The sequence below is a fragment of the Vombatus ursinus genome, unplaced genomic scaffold (genome assembly GCF_900497805.2).
Source record: "Vombatus ursinus unplaced genomic scaffold, bare-nosed wombat genome assembly UNPS02014772.1, whole genome shotgun sequence".
Lineage (NCBI taxonomy): Eukaryota > Metazoa > Chordata > Mammalia > Diprotodontia > Vombatidae > Vombatus > Vombatus ursinus.
The window spans coordinates 37,825,122-37,842,678 of record NW_020954550.1 but is presented as its reverse complement, the minus strand read 5'-3'; the positions used below and the strand labels follow the sequence as shown (position 1 = coordinate 37,842,678).

At 34.6% G+C, this 17,557-nt stretch overlaps 1 protein-coding gene across 2 annotated transcripts in view; it reads left to right on the top strand.

The window, feature by feature from the left end:
- Positions 1-17,557, top strand: part of NIPBL (NIPBL, cohesin loading factor) — a 261,926-nt gene that overhangs the window by 176,042 nt on the left and 68,327 nt on the right. For both annotated transcript variants that reach the window (XM_027863621.1, XM_027863622.1), the window contains exon 11: positions 12,711-12,893. In XM_027863621.1, the coding sequence (XP_027719422.1) occupies positions 12,711-12,893 (183 nt within the window). The remainder of the gene's footprint in view (positions 1-12,710; positions 12,894-17,557) is intronic.

The window sequence follows — 17,557 nt, the reverse complement described above, 5'->3', positions numbered from 1 at the left end:
GTGTGTGTGTGTGTGTGTGTGTGTGTGTGTGTGTTTGTACATACATATACATACAACACATTGGCCATGTGATACTGGTCAGTTAGTTAACTTCTCAGTGCTTCAGAAAATGTTTTTTTTAAAGTTGCAAAAAATGCCAAATCTGCCTTGATAGAAGAGGGTTCATACACAAATAATATCAAGAGTTCAGATATGTATGTATTTTATGTGTGTATGTATGTGTTGTGCGTGTGTAAATATATTTTATATCTGTATATATGTCAATTATATAAAACCTAATGACAGATCACATTTAATCTACTTGCTGTAAACAGAATCTGATGTAGTTTTCGATAATATAATAAAGTATTATGCCTAGATTAGGTGACCAATGATGAAAGAGTATTTCACGTCTAGTTGAAAGGAGTTGGACTTTAAGTTTACCTTTTTTTAAGCTTTGGTTACAAAAATAGATTCATTAAGAAGTTGAATTTAAGATAATTTGAATGCCACTGGTGCCCTCGTATCTGCTCCTTTTGGAGTTAGACCTAGTCATTGTCAAATAGTTTTTCAAACTGAGGTTTGGGGAGGTATAAAACATAATGTTATAACTTGCTTCTTTTTACAAAATTCATTATATTTTTCTATAGGTATTTTGTTTATAGGAAAGGACTTGCACTTATTATTTAGTCAATGAATGACTTTGGATTATGCCTGCTTAATATGTCTATATTAAGAATGAGTTATACTTTCATTTTCTAATGAAGTCATTTCTGCATCCTGAATCACTTTCAGACATTCCTTTTTTTAACCTGCTAATAAAACATTGATTTTTTTTTATACTAATTACACATATCTAAAATATTATTGATAAACAGTACCTTTATTACTTGGATGCATTTTTAAAGTAATTTGCTCATGCAGTAAAGATTGCAGGAAAAAGGTAATTTAAGAAATTTTTGTTTGGTTGGAACTAAAACTTTTTTTAAATATTCAAAGTTTTGAAGTTGGCTTCTCTATGAATTGTTGTATGTGCTTTTATAAAGGCAAGTTGGATAGTACCATCTTGATCCTTTCTTATTTGGGAGCATCTGTTTCTTCCTGATTACTTGGTAGTTCGCTAAAAGAAGAATGCTTTGCCCTCTTTATTCCAGACAAGTCTTTTGCTCCTGCTTGAATACAATAGCAAGGAATGAATACTAATTACATTAATAACTGCCATTTTATTTCTATGATTTCTAGGTATTATCATTAATAACTTTCTTAGTTATTTTCACTAGTAATGTTCTTCCTTGTTAATTTTTTAACATTTTTTTCATGAAAATTGTAAATCTACTACTTAGTACTATCTTCATTAGTTTTATGTGTTGGGAGAGGAATGTAGAAAGTCTAAACAATTATCTTATGCTGAGGGATCTGTAAAAGGCCTCTAATTCAAGAAAAACATACAGGTGCCATTCACTCATCTACATTAATTATAATAAATGGAGTTTTTTACTAAACACATGCTTCCGGATTTTTAAAAATCCTCATGTAAATAAAATGTTTTGCAGAGTTATTTAGAGCATTGAATTAGAGACTATCTGTTTGATATTCACAGATCCCAAAATATGAGTGACAACTAGGTCTCTGCTTATGGTTCTCTTTGAAAGCTCACCAAAAACTCCCTTTATAAATTGAATTAAAATCAGTACAAATTCATCTGAGTTTAAGAAATTTAAAGAATTCCTTGCCCTTTAAGATTGCATAACATCTTGAGTATTCCTGAACTTTTTATATTTGATTCTTGGGGATACAATTAGTACTGGATATTCTTAGGGACTTGGAATTCCTTCCTTAATCAGTTGTTTGGAGAGATTCCCAGATATGAATTTTTCAAGAGAAAGGAAACAATATTATTTGTTTTTATTATTATTATTTATTGCTTCTTCTAGTTCCATTTAAAGAAGTTGAAATATAATTTAATGTTGATTTCTTTTCTACAACATGGCAACAGTGATTGTCCATCCATAATGGGTTTAGGCCACTCACTGAATTTATCATTTCATTTATGTCTGATGCTAAATTACGTTAAAACTTTGTGGGGACCTATTGCTGTCGTGTGCAGCAATTTTTCATTTGTCATCAAACCTTCCAAGTTTTCCCTTCTACCTTTTATCTTGGTAAAATCTCATTTTGTACTATGCTATCCATTCAATTCTTGTTCAGGTTTATCTCATCTCCTTTCCCTCTTCTTTAGTAATCATCCAATGCCTACTCGGAGGTCTTAGCTTAAAATTTATCCCATTCTCACATTTCCACTCTTCAGATAACGGCTTTCCAGTTTCTGTGGGAAAACATTCTTTTTACTCCCCATTGCAGCTTCTTCCAAAAAAGAAATCAACACAACTCTGAGTCATACATCTATCTGACATCTGTGATGAATGGATAATAGTAGAAACCTTTATCAAGCCCATTAAGTCCTTATTTAATACCTCTCTTGATATTAATAGCCAGAGGGTTATCAAAATTGTCTCTGTTAGATCTTTTTAAGAAATCATATATGATCTTGACTGTGCATGGGAGACACCTTAGTAAAGTAAACCTTTTACTCTACTTAAATCAAATGCTTTTTTATAATCAAGAAACAGTAAGTACAATGTGATATTGCATCCTCTTTGTCTTTCATTCAATTGTGTGACTGTGAAAATGGGATCTGCTGTAAATACATTGTGAAAAACCTGATTTCCATTTTATACTTTGATCAAAGATGCCTTCACTACTTGTGTAGCACATTTTCATAAAAGGAGCAAATGAGCTACCGAAATAAAATGTTGAAAGAAAAAAGGAAACCATCCAAAGCAGAATCTTGGGGAACAACTATTTCTTCATTCCTCATGCCTTCTTATTTTAAAAAAAATCTTGTAAGAATGCTTTTTTTGGTAAGGCTGTAAGATGATTATGGAGCAACACATTGAGATTTATTTTCTTGCAGTGGTTCCACTTCTTTTATGCCTGGAGAAACTTGGGGATTCTTTTAATAATTCAAAATCTACATTTTGATTTTGAATTACTGGAAGATTTACATTAAAAGAAATGTTTCAGTAAAGTGGATGTACATTTATTTATACATTTAAAATTAAAATTATTTCAATTCAGTTTTTCACCAAATCAAATTATAGATCTGATTTGGTGCTACAAAATTTTGGGTTTGGCCTTTTAATCAGAAAGAACTGAAGAATCTTAATGTATCTATTTGACTTCTGAGAAAATGTCAGTATCATGAAGCACATTTTGGGAGGAAAAAGTGCTCCAAGCATAGTTGATCACATATTGGTTTGGGTTTGGCTTTTTTTTTGTTTGTGTTTGTTTTTGCTTCTTATTTGTAACCATCACACGGTATTTAATGCAACTGAATGGTATTCTGTGAAACTATAATTCTGATGGCAGATAATTTTTTTATTTCCTCTTTTTATAGGAGATGGTCTAATGGGAAAACAGTATCATATATATTATACTTAAAATATTCAGATATGCTAATAAGTTAGTGATCTCATTTTGTAAATGTTTCTTCCAGTGATGAAGATCGTAGCCTATATAAACTTGCCCATCTTGTATGACTTTTTTTTTTCCATATCCTCTCTTCTTTGATACAGTGGGGCCTTATTCTCTTTGTCCAGACGTTTCAAATATTTCAGTGGAACAGTCAGGCTATCCAGAAGTTAGCACTTCTTTTCTTCTTAGGGCTAGCTTATATTCTTTTTTTCATCGTATACTTCTGAGATGGCATCCTTTACTCTAATTCTTCTTCATATTTCCTCATTTGTTACTTGTTAGAGGCTACACACATCTCTCATACATCATTTGAATGATTCTTATATTTGATTCTTGAGAGAGTCTACTGCTTTATGAAGAACAGCCATACAACATAGCTATGGCCATTAAAGAGATAGGTCTTTACTTCTGGAAGAAGCTTGGGATCATTAAAAAAGTGCTGCAATTTTCCAACAGCAAATCTTCCTGCTCTGTACGTCCTATTTGATTCTAGGTCCAATTTGTCACATTTGCAATGTCTGTCCATGGTATGTAGACTGATGAACAAGTAGTACAGGTTGTCAATCTAAGTGCATGTCATGATCTAGATCAGTGGTATCAAACTCAAGACACTCCTGGCCAAATGCAGCCCAAACCAGATTAAAATGTATTTGCAAAATATTTTAACAAAATAATTAAAAATACAATAAAACGTTTTTAAATTAAGCCAATATGCAGCCCACAGGCATCCTGATGTACTTTAGAAGCCCCCATTTCTATTTGAGTTTGACACCACTGATCTAGACAATAAGAATTCTTTGTCCAGCTCTTTTTTTCCCTTGTGGATGGTTAGGCTAGACACAGTGGTTTCTGAAATAGTTCCAGAGGTTCAGAATGTGTTCTGGGTTTTGACATTGCCAATATCATCATCCAAAAATGGGTATGTATAAAAAACAGTACTACCTGCAAAGATGTCTTCAACTTGGATTGTACACTGTATCTCTTCCACAACAGTGGTAGATGCCTTTGGCAACATATCCCCTTTTATACTCCTACCTTCTAGTAATTTTCTAATGGTTACTAAACAAGTTTATCTCAGTTATATCATATATCTGGAATTCAATTATGTTCAAAAATCCAATGAAAAAATGTTTTTAGATGATACAGTATTTCAGATTAGTCAACACTTGTGTATACATATAGCATAGTTAATAGCTAATTTACTAAATTTAAAACACAGAAGAAATTTTTTTTCCATAAATCTTAATTTCTAGATTAAGTAATGATTTTTAAACCCCCTGCAGTTAGGTTGATAGCTATTAGGTTTTTTTTTCTTTTCTCCAGCATGTGATTTGTAATATTATGGTAAATGTCAGTGGATTTATGACCATTTCTGTGGCTAGAGTATATTGCAACCCATTCATGCTTTTTCATCTTTTGTAGTTATAGTCTATAAAAGATTTACCCACCATGTTTTGGTTCTATTAATCTTACATATCAATGCAACACTTAAATTTGATACCTTACTCTCTACTTGCTGCTTCCAATTCCTTTTCCAGTTACTCATATCCCTTATGTTGTCTTTTTTGACACTTCTCATATATAAATTTTCCCTATCTTCCAAAAAATAAATTCACTGCACCCTAATTTTCAGATTTCATGATTGTTTCTCAAACTTCATCCTTGCAATTCATTGACCTCCATGAAGCACTTGACACTATTAATATCTCCTGCATTTATCCCTTTTTCATTGCTCACAACCACCAAATTAATTGAGACCTTCACCACTTATTTGAACTAATGCATTGGTCTCCTTGCTGTCTCAAGATTCTTTGCTCCAGTCCTTTCTTCCTACAGCCACCAAATTACACAGACATACTTCAGTGCTCCTTATTACCCTCAGTATCAAATATAAACTCCTCCTTTTGGCTTTTGAAGTCCCACACATACATAGTTCTTCTCCCCAATCTGTTCTTCATATACAGCCCTCCACATCCCATCTCTCTGCCTTTTTACTGGCCATCTCCAATGTCTGGAATTCACTTGCTCTTTACCTCTCCTTGGTAGAGTCCTTCAAGTCAAGACAGCCACCTTTTACAAGAAGCTTATTCTGATCTTTTTCCAACAACTGCTAGTACCTCTTCTGCCTGATTACTTTGTTTTTGTTTTGCTTATATATGCAAGTTATCTTCCCTGATAGAATGTAAGCTCTTTCATAGAAGGGACTATTTCATCTTCGTATACCTAGAGTTTAGTACAGGGCCTGGCATATCACAATTAATCAATAAATGCTTATTAATTAATTGATGCTAGCAAATATTCTCATAAAAAAACAAATCATTAAAAGCAAAAGCACATGATTTATCCATTTTCCAAGTATCCCAAATAGGAGAACTTTTTTTTATCCCTAGGTATTTCTGGTCAGTAATTTAATAAAAAAATTTTTTTTTTTTTAGTATTAAATATCTAGTCAGTTAAACTTGAATTTTTTGCTGTTCATATTCAGAAGTTTCCTAATTTTAGAAAATTAGAATACAAATAAACAAATGTGGAGAAGAAATTTTCTGACAGTTTTCTGATATTTATTGACAAATTTGAAGTAGCTATAATTCTCACTTATTTGATTTACACAACCTTATCTATATCTTAATGTGTCCAGGGTTTGTGTGCTGTAATCACATGCATTAAACATGCTATAATGGTCTAGATACAAACAGTATTCCTAAAACAATAGCTTTGAAAAGAAAAAATATATAATGACATATGTGAATATGCATTCTCTATATAATTATCCATGGAGCATGATTATAGGTGACACTCAGATTTTTTATAAAGCGGAGAGGGGTGGAGTGGTAGAGACAGCCTACATTCATACTAACCATATACACGTGTGTGTGTGTCTGTGTGTGTAAATGTACATATAAAATCAAATATTAGTTTAATTTTATAGTTCATAGAAACATACAGCCAGAAGGAGTCTAGTACAAAGTCCTAATTTTACAGATGAAGAAATTCAGACCTATGAAGTTTAAGTGACTTGCCCTAGGTCACAGAGGTTGTAAGAATCAGAAACAGGATTTGAACCCAGGTCCTCTGACTAAGAAACCAGTATATATTCTGTTTCCCAGCTGCCTCCTATCTCAAATTTTTTTTTCTTTTAATCTTCACTGAACTTCCATTCTATGGTATTGCACACATATTTAGCACTATAATGTTACTCTCATTTCTAAAGCCTTTGAAACTTAGAACTTTGTAACTTAGTGGTTGAGAAAAATTGTTAAGTTTCAGGTCACATGACCAACAAGGAGGTAGATTCACCCCATAAACCTCCAAACATAGCAGTTATGTACCAGGTGTAGAATAACTGGAGCTAAATCCTTAAGTTAAGAAGACAGAACAGCCAGAAGGAGGAAAAAAATCTTATGAATAGCAATGCATTTTAATACTCAAAGCACTTGTTCATCACTCACCCCTCACGTCTGTGGCAGTAAACACAAGTTAGGTTGAGTTATGCCTAGACTAGTTCTGTCTCCCGCTCCCTCTGATGACTCTGCCCTAAGACTGTCGCTAGACTCCTCTCTCCCATGCTCCAAAGAAGCAGGGAGAGGGAGGAATCAGGCAGACTGAAAAAATGAACTTACATAAGTCAATGTTTTGGGATTAAGGGAAAACTGGAAAACTTCCAGTCCCATACCCCAGGGGTTACTCAAGGCATTGTCCTAGGCTAACTAATCTTTATCTCCTATTGGAGGAAGTAGCAGCAGGCCTAATCCAACCTAGCCTGGGGATATGAGGCACCAGTGAAAAGGGAGGGTTCAAAGTTATGAGTAATAATAGGTGATACAAGAAAAAGTATTAAACTCCCAAGACAGAAAGTAAAAAATCCTCACTAAAATCCCAGCATACAGAACAACAGAGATCCTAAAAATCAGAAGGAAAAATAAATAGAATAGCAAAGAAAAATCCAAGTAGAGTTAGCAAATATAATGTGAGGGAAAGTAAACCAATAGTGTCTGGCAAAATAGATCTCTGTAGACTGGTGAGAGATTATAACAACAAAAAACCTCAGAATAACTAAAAAAAAAAACTCATAAAAGAAATTGTTTTAGGTTAGAAGTTGGAGCCTTCATAAAAGAAAATTAGGCATTCACTGTAGAATTTTGAAACACAATTAGACTAAGGAAACTGAAACCATGATGGAGAAATTGACAGATTTAGAAGACACATAGAGAAGAAGAAGATAGTTTGGCGAAACAGAAGCAAGAGAGCATATCTATTCCATACATGCCAAAGTAACTGACCTTGAAGACAGAATGCAGAAGGAGAACTTAAAGATCATAGGTCTCCTAGAAGAACATGATAGATCTCAAAAAAAAAAACCAAAACCAAAAACCATAATGCAGAAATAATACAAGAAAATTGTGCAGAATTTCCAAATACAAAGCATTGATCAGGGGAATCCACACATAACTGTGAGAAAATCATGTGCAAATGTTACTTGAAACTTCATGCCACTGGTTTTTAAGAAAGAATTTAGACTAAATTTAAACTGTTTATATATAATTTATAGATAACACAAATTCATAACAAAGGACTGTGCATATTTGTAAATGCAGTACTTCAATATTTATTTCTTTACTGATTCTGGGTCTTGTTTTTTCATGTAGTTTAAGCTACTTAATGTAATGTAATACTTTCATCAATAAAGTGGAGATGCACAATGGGATATCAGAAAAGTGGAATTACAATTAGAAAGTATCATTAAATGCTAACTGAAATTGTGGTAGCTAATCCAGGAAACGTAAAATAAGCATATGTGTAATATCAAGGACTATTCCTTCTGACTTGGAACATCATACTATGGAAAGGATACTGATTTTGCAGTCAGATGACCTCCATTCAAAATCTTACTCTGTCAATTACTTCATATACAGCCTTCGGCAAGTCACTCACTATTTCTGGACCTCAGTTTCCTCTTTTTAAATGAGTTAGTTAAACTAGATGACTTCCCCAGGCTCTTCTAGCTCTAAATTTGTGGCCTCCCTTTCTTTCCCTACCCCTCCTTCTTCCTCTCCCACTTCAACCGTATTCTAAGAACAGAAAATTAGCTTTAACTATTAAAGGCAACCTTATGGGTTAAATGAGTCTGGTCACTATTCATCACATTCTCTCCCAGAAATCCTCCCAAAAAAGCCTTTAGTTTGACAATTAGATAGATATGAAAGATGATTGAGGTAACCATTATCTAAAATTCAGTCATATTAAATTATCAGTCAAATGTGAATGGGTATCAGACCCTTCAGACCCTTTCTTCTTTTTTTTGAAAACTTGGAGGTAAGAGCAGGAAACCCTGAAATTCAGGAGGGGTCATCACATAGGGAAGAAAGAAGTACAGATAGGAGTCTGGTAGTTCTGAAGAAAAATATAAATGACTGATGTCAGATCCTTTGCTGTTTCTTTAAAGGGAAAATTAAGTATAGTGAAAAATGAAGAAATATTTTAAACTTTACAATTTTGTCTGTGGTCGGCTTGTCCACAGCAAAATAGAAATTGTAAAAGGTGATTTCTGTCAGTGCACAGCTGTCTACATGTGTTGTTTAGTGGAAGTATTTCTTTTGAACTGTATGATATACATTAACACTGCATGATAAATAGTGGGTGGTCCTTTTTGTATTTTAGCCTAGATGACTTTCTTAGTTTCATTCCAGGAGAATTCATTAATTGAGGTTCTACTGTTAATTTCAGTGTCTTTACTATACAAAGAATCACATAGATTTATAGCCTCATTATTATCAATTAGAGCAGTAAGCCTTGTAACTTTCAGGCTTTTAATGATTTCTAGTGCAATATACCTTTTTGTGTTTTTGAAATCTAGTGACTGTAACAAGAAGTGATGCTTCTGAGGTATAATAGTCATACAGCATATTGTTGTTGTATGTAGTCACCGCAGGTTCTAGAGCAGGGACTGGCACACTGCTGCCTCCTGTTTTTGTACAGCTGAGCATGGTTTTTGTGTTTTTGGTGGGCTAGATAGAATTTGTTGACCTCTTCTCTAGAGGCCAAACTTAGTACCGCTAGGAATAAAAGTAACTTTGTAGACTGAGCATGGTAAAAGCCGTTGAGTAGCTACTTCTTACTTGAGTTTCTTTCAGATATTAGAAATGCTAGTAGTAGTTTTTGCCTATATGTAAATTGGTTTAAAAATTCACAGTAAAGCATTTTGATCATTTTACTGCAATAATATTTTACTTATCAATCAACAAGCAAATATTAATAGTTACTCTCTGCTAGTCCCTGGAAATGACGTATATGAAGAATGAAACAATCCCAACTCTCAAGGCGCTTACACTTTAACATAGTACTTTGGGGGAAAAACTAGTTGACTAAAACCTCATTAATACAATATGAGAGAATTCCATGTATGTTAATCTTTTGTCAGAATTCCGGTAATTTCAGCTCCTAGGCCACAAACATGGAAGTGAAAAAATCCCTTTCACCAGAAAAAGAAATAGCTGTCAAAGGCTCTGTATTATATTGAAGTATAATCTGCTGTCTTTATTAATCAGATGAAAAAGGGTTAGTTTTCCTGAGCTGACTTTAGGAAATTACACAGGGCCCATGTTGGTTACGTAAGTTTGATAACTAGCTCAAACTTTCAAACCGCTCTGTTAGGACTTAAACTATTTGGATATAGCACAGCACCATCTTAAGTGGACTGTTTTGACTGTGTGTGTGTGTGTGTGTGTGCGTGTGTGTGTGTGTTGTTTTGAAATACAGAGAATTCTAAAGCTCCAGGATCTGAAATTATACCTCTCAGAAACACCAAAGCTGCTTCAAACTGAGTTCTGAAAACATTAAGTACCATGGGTAGATCTGGATTCTGACAGTGGTAGATAAAGTTTCCTTTTTTCATTGTGCTGCATTTTAGCAAGGGAGAAGTGGGATGGAGCAAAAAGATTCAGTCCTTGCCCCAGAATAGCTAATGATCTATTTAGGGAATACACATACCAGTATTGATAAAGTCGATTCTATATCACCTATGTGAGGATTATTTGCAGAATATATATCTATTTAGTTCTTAACTGTTTGCTTTTTACAGTCCAATCAGTCTGTACTGATAAGACAATTTAAGTTTTTGACATTTGTCTCATCACAATATTATTAGGCATTTTTGCTTAAAAATTATCATCTGATACATTTAAGTCAAATGTATACTGGAGCTGCCCATATTAAAAACATGGAAATATTAGAATATTTCCAAGCATGGCTAACTTTTCTAGTTCACAAAGTTGTCAGAAATCCCTAAAACAGCTATTTGCCAATTTCTTGATCTACCTGTGCCTCAGTTTGCTCATTTGTAAAGTAAGGATTGGATTAGATGGCCTCATAAACTCCTTTCAGGGAGATCCTATATGGCTTCTAAGAAGCATTCTTCCAAATCTTCAACATCAGAAAATTTAGATTGCAAAGCAAATATTTATAACGTCTCTACCATGTACATAACAGTATACTGGATCCTATGGAGGCAACTGGTGTGGGGAAGACATTTAAACTAGAAGACATGACTCATGCGCTGAAAAAACTTACCATCTAATTGGAGTACACAAAACATTATTAGTTACTAAGTGTGGTAAAGATAGACTCCTTCACTGATTAAATTCTGCATGTACATAGAGATAGTGTGACTTCCATCAATGTACTGGGAAAAGATGCATTGATAGGTAAACAAAACAGGATAACTATTTCAAGGAAGCCATAATAACTTTAATTTAGGAGTTTGATTGAACAAAGTTGATATTAAATATGGCCATTTTAGGCTGAATTCCAGTTCTATAAAATGAAGGTCATAACCAATATATTATCTTGTTATATGATTGGAGCCTGACAGAAATGAGCCACAAACGATATTCAGCAACAATACAAAAAAGTCCTAGAGCCACTCACATTATCCTCTGTTGGAGACAATTCAGCTCTTACGTTTCTAAGAATAAGTAACTTAAGAGAGAACAACCTAGTAAAGGTTTATTGAAGAATAAGGTGAATATTTGAACCATATAGTTCAGAAGTAATAGATGGTATCTTTTATTTCATTGTTATGAGTTATAGTAAATTTCTTGCCTATTTTGTCATTTCTTTGATTCAAATGTTAGAGGTAGTACTGCATAGTTTGAAATATCATGAACTTAGATGGACCTGTATTCGAGTATATTTGCTCTCTAAGCTTGCTTTCCCGTCTATTCATGGAGCTTTGTGATCTTTTAATTACTTCTTTGCAAATGAGAGAATATATATATGAAATATTTTGTAAACCTTAGAGCATTATGTATATGTAAGACTATTATTGTCAAAGACAGATCAAATTTTGATCGTGTCCACATTATATTGGAAATCCTATCTTCCCCTACTGTAAATTAAAGTTTGATGCTTTAACAGTAGCGTTGCAGCAAGTACTCAATGTTTAACATGCCCGACAACATTTTTATCCATTAACTAAGAACTTTAGGAGATATATGGGTGAGTAAAATAAGCCTTCATCTTTCCTACTCATTGATGACAACTTATCCTGGACAAATTATTTTTTGATATCTTCTGGTTTTTTTTAAGCATATGAGACCACATATTATAAATGACAGTTTTTCATAGCATGGAGGATATTTGTTAATATAGGTTGAACAAAGTTTTTCTCTATTTTTAAAAATTGTTCCATGAAAAAATACTGTATTACATTTTTTAATTGTTGAAGAATCCTGTAATTTCAAGTGAAGAGTATTCTGGGTTTTGGAAAATTCAACCCTTATATATCAATCACCAAAGGCAAACAGCTTCTTATACCAGAGAGAGAAAAAAAGTAAAGGAGGCAGAAATTTTATCGGGCTATTCTTTGGGTTTTTTTTTAAATGTTTCTATTAAGAATGCATTTTATATCTCTTTTCCCCTACCCCCTGCTATTTGTCTCGACCTTAGCATTGGGTTTGTAGTAGGCATTGTTTTCGTAAGTTTATATAACTATTTACCTACGTACACTTATTGCAACAGATAGATTATGACTACTGGAAATGAGAGTGCTTTATTAAAATTTGAATATATTTAATGTGAAAATAAATAATAATTCTCTGGAAACTTTTCCTATAAATCCAGTTAGGTTCCACTGTACTAATGTAAATAAATATTTTCATTTATCTTCAGATTTAAATTTTCTTCTTACTCTTCGTTAATAGGTAGTATAGATCAGTCAGTGTTAAAAGAATTACCCCCTGAGCTCCTGGCAGAAATTGAATCTACCATGCCACTTTGTGAACGTGTGAAAATGAACAAGCGCAAACGTAGCACAGTTAATGAAAAGCCAAAATATGCTGAAATCAGTTCGGATGAAGACAATGACAGTGAAGATGCTTTTGAATGTAAGTAGTGTGTAACTTAATTTCTACTATACGATTGAGATGTGTGCTATCTTTTCAGTTTCCTTTTGTTCTTTTTATAACCTAATTTGAAAATTAAAAGTAATATTTATTAGTGTAATATAATTGTGTAGGACTGCATCAAACCACATTTAAGTGCTCAGGATCAAAAGTGTTAGAGAAGGGGGCATTTAGGTGGTGCAGTGGATAGAGCACTGGCCCTGGAGTCAGGAAGACCTGAATTCAAGTCCGACTTCAGACACTTAACACTCACTGACTGTGAGACTCTGGACAAGTCACTTAATCCCAATTGCCTCACCAAAAACAAACAATCAAAAAAGTGTTAAGAGAAGTATATGATGCATTGATAAAGCCAAACTCATGCTTGCCACTTTTTGAGTGCAATAAAAAATCTGATAGAATTGAATAACATTAGAAAAAAAAATTTAAATGCCTTATTATTAAACATGGTTCTGAATTTGTAAAACATAAAGCAGTTAACTACAAATGGATTAGCCATATAACTGTTTATCTTCCTGATCTGAAGTCACTCTTTCCTTTATGATAAGCTAGGATCTAGTATTGTTCCCTTAACTCTGTGCTTTCTAGGGCAAGATTTTCATTTACTTAGCCATTCTGGATCTTTTATTTAGCTACAATATTGTGCTTAGTTGCCTGTACATCAGAGTTGTTTTTCTTTCCTGCATTCCTTACAGCCAACTCAATTGTATTCTTTTATTTTTATCCTTTTTTAAGAGTTTATTAAGTGGGAAAGGGTGAGTGAGAGGTAATTCTGGTATATGGGACCCTTCAAGGGGAAGGCTGGTACAAAATGATGTTTTACTTACATTAATTCCAGCTTGAGGCCACTGCACTAGGTAGGAATGAGAAGGTCAGAGGCCAGACATAGGATCAAAGAAGTAAGGGGGGGGGGGGGAGACCAGAAAGGAGACGTGAAAAGGGAAGGGAGCAAACATCAGACATATTTTGCAAAGGTCAACCCCACACCACCAACAGAATAAGCCAATGAGAAGGGCAAAGCAACATTTTTGAAGGACTTCTCAGTTATTCAATGAATTATATCATTTTGATATGGATTATTATTTTTATCTGTGAAGAAAAATACAAGTAAGTATTTTAGTAATGCAACCTTCAAAACAGCCTTTCCTTCTAATGCATTATGCTTTGTACATAATGGATATAGAATACATATTTATTAAGTAAGTATCAATAAATTCTATGTAGCGTCTTTTTTCTGCATTATGGACCTTAGGAAACACAAGGTCTAGTCATGAAGAGAAGAAAAAACTACCTCTACCTCATCCACCTCCCAACCATATCTTCTTTAACTACGTTTATTGTCCATTGTATGCCCACTGATGCAGAAAAAATAACTGCAGAACTTTGAAAATAGACATTGCCTTTGGCATTTGGTGTGATATCCCAAGACAGGGATACTTGATTAGATTTCAAGCCACCCCATTCCCACCCTCTGGCAGTTTCTAAGGAGCTTAATTATTTGTATTTACATTGCTTAACAAAGTAAAAAGATATGAATTCTCACAACCCTCATCTTTTACTACTACCTTGTCAACAGAAAATAATGGCTAATCATGACTTAAAAATGGGATGGGACTTGGGACTGGGTCTGGTCAAGGGGACCCAATAACTAAGTCATTGCACAGCCTAAATTTATGACAAGAGTGGAGTAAATTCATATGGAAGAGGGCATTAGAAACGTTGGAGAATGGCCAATTCTTAAAGACCTGTTTTGAGTACTGAGTAAGCAAACTAGGGCCAGGTACAAGCTATATAACCACTTGTCAGTGATGGTGTCAAAAGCATTCCTGTCCAGGTATGGGTTGGATTGGATGGTCTAGGAAATCTCTTCTAACTCTGAGATATGCTGTTTTTATAATTTCTTCAATGATTATCTATGTATCCAATTAGTGTGCTTCACTATTCTTTCACAGTAATGTTCTTTTGCATCCTTCTTGTCTATGTATAACTATTTTTTATCTAGCTATTAGATGTTAGCCTAATGCAATGATAAAGTTTATCATTTTAAGCCAGAAATCAGTCTCTTGAAATATAAACCAGACCAAGGGCACAATTAATTATTGAATCTAAGTGTTCAAGCACAGATTGGGATTCATTATTTCAGATGTGGTACCAAGTTTAAATTGGGAACACCCTTCTCAGATCTGGAATAGGCAGAAAGGTCCATATAGCCAACTAAACTAGGTTATGGGGGTTTATTCCAAAACCAAGGCTGTGTAGTACCTTCTGCTCTGCTTTAAAACCAAGTTAAGTAAGCTTTCTCTTGTGGACAAGAGAAGAGCCACTGTTCAGTGAGGCCAGGTTTTATACATGTTTATTATTTTACCAGAAGACTAGACCATCGAGGAAAATTCTGACAATTTTAATTCACAAATCTTCAGAGGGCTTTTCTCCTTGAGTTTAAAGGAGGTTCTTGACTATAGAATCAAACTAAATGAGCATTTAAAGAGCATCAGCAAGTATTATATATCTTCAGAACTGTAATTTCCAATCCAAATAGTCTACCAAAATACTTAGGGTTTCATTTGCCTGTTTCTTTTACTAATCAAATACCATAGCTAGATTTCACCAAAGTATTTGAAAGAGTCTCTCATGCTGTCCCTGTGAGAAGATGGAGAAACACAGGCTAGTTGTATGGTAGTTAGGTAGATTTTAAACCGGTTGAATTATCAAAACCAAGTTGTAGTCATTCATATGTCAGTGTCAGATTAGAAAGAAGTCACTAGGTATGGGGATATCAGAGATCTGTGCTTGGCCTTGTGAGGTTTAATAATTTTGTTAGTGACTCTGTTGAAGGCATAGATGACGTGCCTAGCAAATTTGCAGATGATGAAGCTGGGAAAGGGAGTATATAACAACTTAAGTGACAGAATCTGAATCCAAAAGATGTCAGCAGGCTAAAATTATAGGCTGAATCTAATACAATGAAGTCTAAGAGAGAAAAACAAAGTCCTGCATTTGGGATAAAAATTAAAATCAACTTAAGTACAAGATGGGGGAAGCATGGCATTCTGAAAAGGCTCTGATCCAGTGAAATTGAGAGTCTGTTTCTCAGTGACATGACGGCAGCCAAAAAAACACAAAAAATGTCATCTTAGGATTCATTAGGAAAGGCATAGTGTCTAGAATGAGAGAGGTAACAGTCACCTTGTATTCTGTGCTGGTCAGACCACATCTGGTGTATTCTTTTCAGTTCTGGCCACCAAATTCTAGGAAGAATATTGGCAAGCTCGAGAGGATTCAGAGGAAACTGGAGGCCAAATTGTACAAGGATCATTTGAAAGAACTAGAGATGTTGAGCCTGTAGAAGAGAAGACTTATGGGGATGTGATTGCTGCTTTCAAGGACTTGAAGAGCTGTTATGTAGAAGAAGGATGGTCCTTATTCTGTTTGGTCTCAGATGGCAGAACAGGTAGCAATGGATAGAAGTTGCAGAGAGACGGATTCCTCTTACACGTTAGGAAAAACTTAACTCTTAGCATTATCTAAAAGTAGAATTGGATGACTGAAGGTTCTTTGTTAAAAATTGCTTCCACCTCAGAGATTCTGTATTCTCTTGATAGGTTATACACAAAATGGGTTCACTCTACTGTTTTGTAATTCCTTTCTTCCTCAATTCTGTTTATGTAAGATGCATAAGTTTTTGTCCAGGTCTTAAATGTAGTTTGATTCATGACCATGTTTAATTTTGAGGTTTGATATAATAGTTATTACAGATAACCGAATTCCTTGAATTGAAAGTATAATTTGCTGCTTACTGTTTTCTCATTGTGTTTCTTAGAGCAGTGGTCACCAAAATGAGGACATGGCACTGTATGACCCCAAGGGCACTGTGATCAGCCGTTTGGTGGGTGGGAAGATGGGATGCATCTTAACCCTCCTCATGGGTGCCCGTGCCCATGGGGCTTGTCTCCTACACAACCACACCTACCTTTTACCCATTAGCCTCCAACATTCCCCACTTTACCTGCCCAGTTCCTCCAGTGTACCTTCTCGTGTACAAGCTTCTAACCCACCCCCTCACAATTCCTGGTGACGGCCCTCAGGGCAATTTTAATCTTACTAGAACCTAGATCCCCACAACAGGTGCTCTGCAGGTACCATGGGAAAAAACTTCCCCTGCAACATATCTACCCCAAGATCACCTTATGGCTGCATCAGGCACCCCTCAGAGATTGGTCTCTGTGCTCCTGGGCAGACTGGTGAGTAAGAGATTCCTTCCTGCCCAGACCCTCCCTTTCCTGTTTTGTATGTAACAGAATGAGTCCCAAAAGGGTAAGCAAACATAGCATTACATATTTTAATATATCCTGGTTTAAAAACACTTAATAAATCCTATTAACTAATTGATTATTTTGTTCCAAAAACTCACCCTTCTTAACTTCCCTATTTCTTGTAAGGGAACTAGTCACATAGGTTCACATCCTCACATCATCCTTGACTTCTCTGTCTCCCTCACTTAATACAGCACTTGCCATATCTTATGATTTCTATCTCATATAGCCACCAGCTTAAATCAGGCCTTTATCCCTTCTTACCTAGACTAGTAAGTGGCGTCCTAAGTGGTCATTCCTGTCTCTTCCATACACTTGCCAACCTGATTTTCC